Source organism: Branchiostoma floridae, unplaced genomic scaffold, assembly GCF_000003815.2.
Source record: "Branchiostoma floridae strain S238N-H82 unplaced genomic scaffold, Bfl_VNyyK Sc7u5tJ_1495, whole genome shotgun sequence".
Taxonomy (NCBI): domain Eukaryota; kingdom Metazoa; phylum Chordata; class Leptocardii; order Amphioxiformes; family Branchiostomatidae; genus Branchiostoma; species Branchiostoma floridae.
This window is the reverse complement of record NW_023365730.1, coordinates 463,763-468,464: the sequence shown is the minus strand read 5'-3', so window position 1 is coordinate 468,464 and position 4,702 is coordinate 463,763. Positions and strand designations below refer to the sequence as shown.

Genomic DNA, 4,702 nt, shown 5'->3' with positions numbered 1-4,702 from the left:
GTGACTGGCACGTTGATTGGCCGAAGGTTTGACCCTATAATTGTGCGAGGAGAAATTCTATTGGCTTTTTCTGAAGAATTTGCATGGGCACAGACACAAAGAGCTGTGAACTACCGCTAGTACCAGCCATGATGTCTATTGTTACAATCACGTCAAGGAGGTTGTTTGAGCTGCCTAATTACCCGTATTTCACTTCACAGTAAAACAATACCTGCCTAGAAAGATGTGAAACATGCCGCTGTGATTATCAACAGCTTGAAACATCGGTAGAAATTTAACGTTCAACGTTGTCATTTAGTTTGTACAATCAAGAACATAACCCGGGACAAAAATCTAGTACATCGAGTCAAGGAGGTTATATCTTAACATAGATCATTTCACTCAGTTTGTGCGTCGACAGTAGCCAAAGTTAGAGACAGTAACCAAGAAAATGGACTGTATTTTGTCCCGTGTTCTCTCTATTCTTTTGACAAAAAGCTGCCCATAAATCAGATCGCAGTCCTATGTTTTCCCTATGTCCAACGTCGTTTCAGTTCAACTTCCTCGCTATGACGCGACAGGCACTCTATAAAAACATCGTACATCACTAGTTTACGAATTTCCAAATTAAATTTCTTTGGTTAGTTTATTTTCCTAGCTCTTCATACAAAGGGGGCAGATCACGTAACTGATTATCGCGATACACGCAGAAGTCTATTGCAGCAGTTCAGATTTATGTATGTTGAAACAGAATCTCAGTGTGAGTGTAAAATGATTAAAGAAGAAATAAGAATGATTCAATGAACGCTGGGTGTTTGTGGCCTTTGTCTGCGCTAGACAATGCAATACACATCCGGCTAACGAACTGCTGTTTATGTAATGAAAATGTCGAGTTTGTTTAAGCAAGGAAGTTGAAACCTCCTTGGTTTAAGACATTCTTTCCTATTTATAAGCCAAGATCTATTCCTAGCATTTATTTCTTTCCGACATGTAGAAATGAATATGAATGGCCCGTTCAACTTATTTGGAAATCCTACGGTCGGCGCGTATTGAGGAAATATCGGGCCAAACAAATCACAGCTTCATTAATTATGATTGTTTTTTTAGTATTTTGTAGACCTTTCTTTCTGACCTTGATTGTATTCCTAAAAATGTGGATGTCGTTTCTTTTTATAGTTGTATTTTGTTCCACTTTGTTCTGTCAGACGATGTCACGGGTAGACATACCAACCATTCAATACCCCCCGACACTCCCCCTTATTTTGTGTTTAAAATGTAAACCTCATTGCTTATTAATTGTCCAAGCATAGCCTAGGCTGGGTTGCAAGGGTAGTAGTTGCCGTAAACAGTAAACCCGCGACCCAAGCTTGGCTTTGAGAATAGGCGCCGCCAAGCCTTTGTCTGCCTATTTCCCCTACACGTCTGGTGTAAGGGTCCTAGAAATTCCTGTACAAGCGCGAGTCCAGGTATGTAAGAAAAAAACAAGGACATTACACGCCGAACCAGGAAAGTCATGTACACAGCCAGGACACAGAACATTTCACAGGTGTGTAAGTCCCTTGAAACACCTGGAAATTATTGATTTCGTGCAGTGCATGTCTTGCTGACAATCTTCTGCCCTTGGGAAAAGCACTTTACATTACTTACAGTTTACATGACATTGGTTGGGATTAAAAGGTGTTGAAAGGAATCAGTCTTGCTCCCGCTTATACCGTACCCTAGACACATTATGGATAACAATTAACTGCTAACTGAATTTAAAAGTTTTAATGCCACCTAGATGCCACCTATAAGAGAAACGGATGTACATGTAAGGAAAGAGTTCATGCCACTATGTTATAGTTTGGTTATAGTTCGCTTGCATGTAACAAGTAATAATGGTCCACTTAGTGGTTATGTCACGGACACGTTGTGCCCTTGTCCACCATTATGAGTCTGCCATCATGATAGTTGTCCACATGATTGTGTTGTTCCTTAAATTGCCCCTATTAATATTATCGTCCTTGATAACGCATTCCTTAATAATTAAGGTATTACTCAGCTTTTTAAGTTTATCAGTTGGTATAACCATTACCTTAACCTTTTTTCCTTCCAGATGAGTGAGATCTGGAGCAAGAAGGCAGAGTGTTGCCAGAAGGAAACAGTAGAGGCCCAGCAGGAGTGTATGAATGGAGTCTTCCAGACGAGAGTGGACGATGTCTGCATCTGGTTGGAGGAGCCCGTGTCTGACTCCATGAGTACTTTGGAGAAGATTGCCAGAAGCAAGCCGTCTCGAGTGTGCTGTGAGGTGGGGATTTTTCTGTATCTGTATTTATATACGTCAGTCAAACCTGTATAAGCAGCCGCCTTAAAAGTATTAATTGCATTGCGACCACCTGGCCATTGCGGTCACTTTTTGTCGGTCCCTTGGATTTTTACCATTGACCTAAGCATAGAGAAATAGTCTATAGCAACCACCTGTCCAACGCGGCCATGGCCACATGATTTCTGGTCCCTGGTAGATACAGAACCACTGCATATTATGGCCATACATTCGAGAATTTGGAGTTTCTGACAAGGTCATTTTCATCGGCGGTAGCGTGTCTTGAAAGTCTTTGTCGCCGAATTTACCAACATACTGATTTAATTTCAGCTGGAAGGCCAGAGCTCGAGCCGCTACGACTGTTTCGCTCAGGCACCTGGAGCAGGCTACAACCCATACACAGACTCCCGCGACTGTGTGAAGTTTTGATCGTAGTCTTACATTTTTTCCAGCTGGAAGGCCAGAGCTCGAGCCGCTATGACTGTTTCGCTCAGGCGGCTGGTGCAGAGTACAACCCGTACACAGACTCACGCGACTGTGTGAAGTTCTGATCGTAGTCTTACATTTATTTCAGCTGGAAGGCCAGAGCTCGAGCCGCTATGACTGTTTCGCTCAGGCAGCTGGTGCAGAGTACAACCCGTACACAGACTCTCGTGACTACAGCGACATCCTCCAGCCTTACCATGAGGAGTACAGCAACCTACTGAAGGAACACAATGTCCAGGTCTGAAAAAAAATTTCTCAAATTTAGAGTTAACTTCAAAAATGTCTTAAAGAACAGTTACTAATTATATAATAGATATATTACCTCTTAAATAATATATTACCTGATAAATCTTGATTGAGGACTGGTTAATATATAATACAACATTCTGTATAGCTGAAACTTTTTGTTGAATGAGAACTTTTGCTTCATAATATAGAAAAAAAAATAGTAGATAATTAGTAGTATACATTGCTTTAGACTGAGGTTATTATTAAAAATTATGAGAAAAAACAACAACTTGTGTTTAGATTATATTTCTGTCTTAAGAATATTGTTAATGTCATTGAGAAAGATTTTGGTAGTTCATACTGTGACTCAGTGTGTGTGAGTTGATGAATATTAGATATAATTGTTTTTATTTCTGCAGGTCCATGTGAAGAAACCTGCACGTGTTATCCCTGCTCGTCTGATCAGTAAGTGTTGCTTGTTTTTCATTCCATGATGGGAAAGCTGAATGCACCCTTCTCACTATGGGCAGCCCTTTCCTCCCACACTCGATAAATTGTAACATCTTTGAATATGTTTTCAATTTTATCAAAATGACCGGAAGATTTACTTAATCTGATTTGAAATTGATTGGTAATGCCAGCCTTGTATGCGCTTTAGCCCGTTTTTGTTGTTAGTATTTATGTTATTCTTATGTTGCAAAATGACGTCTATGTTCATGTTCATCTTAAGTTATACGTTTCGTTATGATCTCAATTTTGTTACTTTTGATTGTCATTGTATGTAATACAGAGCAGAAGACCTCCATAAGCTCATTGCGAGCTTCTTGTCCAATGCTCGAAAAACGAATGCGAATAAAATAGAATAAATAAAATAAAGCTGAATGACAAGAGAAGTTTGATTGTCTCTTTCAACCTTTATTCAAGACTTGAAGCTCAAAGGCTGTTCATTGAAAAAAATAAGGTAGATTTGTTGGTTCTCATACAGATTTGAACAAGGAAGATGAAAAAATGCTTAACTGAAAAAAAGAACAAATTGGAAGAGGACCAGGTTTATGCCTCGGTGTGTGTGTATATGGCCTCCTTCAGTCAATATTTTGTGGTAAAATCCTAATTGATATCAGCCCTACAGCCTATATGAGAATGACAGTCTCTGTCATATGGGGTACATTTGTAGGCTGAGTCAGGTTTGTTGCAGAGCCTCAGTGCACTCATTTAAAAGTCAACACTCTATAGTATAGACAGAGGCAGCTGGAGATCAGCAGTCAGACTTGAACAACATCTCACAACGTCCACCTTGGAAGACAGCAAACAACGAACACTGGAGTGAGTGAGTGAGTGAGTGAGTGAGTGAGTGAGTGAGTGAGTGAGTGAGTGAGTGAGTGAGTGAGTGAGTGAGTGAGTGAGTGAGTGAGTGAGTGAGTGAGTGAGAGTGGGTTGGTGGGTTGGTTGGTTGGGTGGGTGAGTGAGTGAGTGAGTGAGTGAGTGCATGAGTGAGTGCATGAGTGAGTGAGTGAGTGAGTGAGTGAGTGAGTGAGTGCATGAGTGAGTGAGTGAGTGAGTGAGTGATTGCATGAGTGAGTACATGCATGTATCCTCTTTATAGTATGCCAAAACATCTTGCCACTGTCATTCTCTATCAGAAACTGCAGAGAAGAAGAAGAAGATGTGGACACCATGGTGGAAACATCTCATTGACGTGCGCTCTCC

General features: G+C 40.7%; 2 protein-coding genes across 2 annotated transcripts in view; both read left to right on the top strand.

Annotated features, from left to right (window-relative positions):
- LOC118407879 overlaps positions 1 to 4,702 on the top strand; it is a 313,255-nt gene that overhangs the window by 301,180 nt on the left and 7,373 nt on the right. The window lies entirely within an intron of this gene.
- LOC118407874 overlaps positions 1 to 4,702 on the top strand; it is a 341,762-nt gene that overhangs the window by 331,698 nt on the left and 5,362 nt on the right. The window contains exons 34-36 of the mRNA XM_035808438.1: positions 2,075 to 2,266; positions 2,734 to 2,820; positions 2,856 to 3,005. Coding sequence (XP_035664331.1) covers positions 2,075 to 2,266; positions 2,734 to 2,820; positions 2,856 to 3,005 — 429 coding nt within the window. The remainder of the gene's footprint in view (positions 1 to 2,074; positions 2,267 to 2,733; positions 2,821 to 2,855; positions 3,006 to 4,702) is intronic.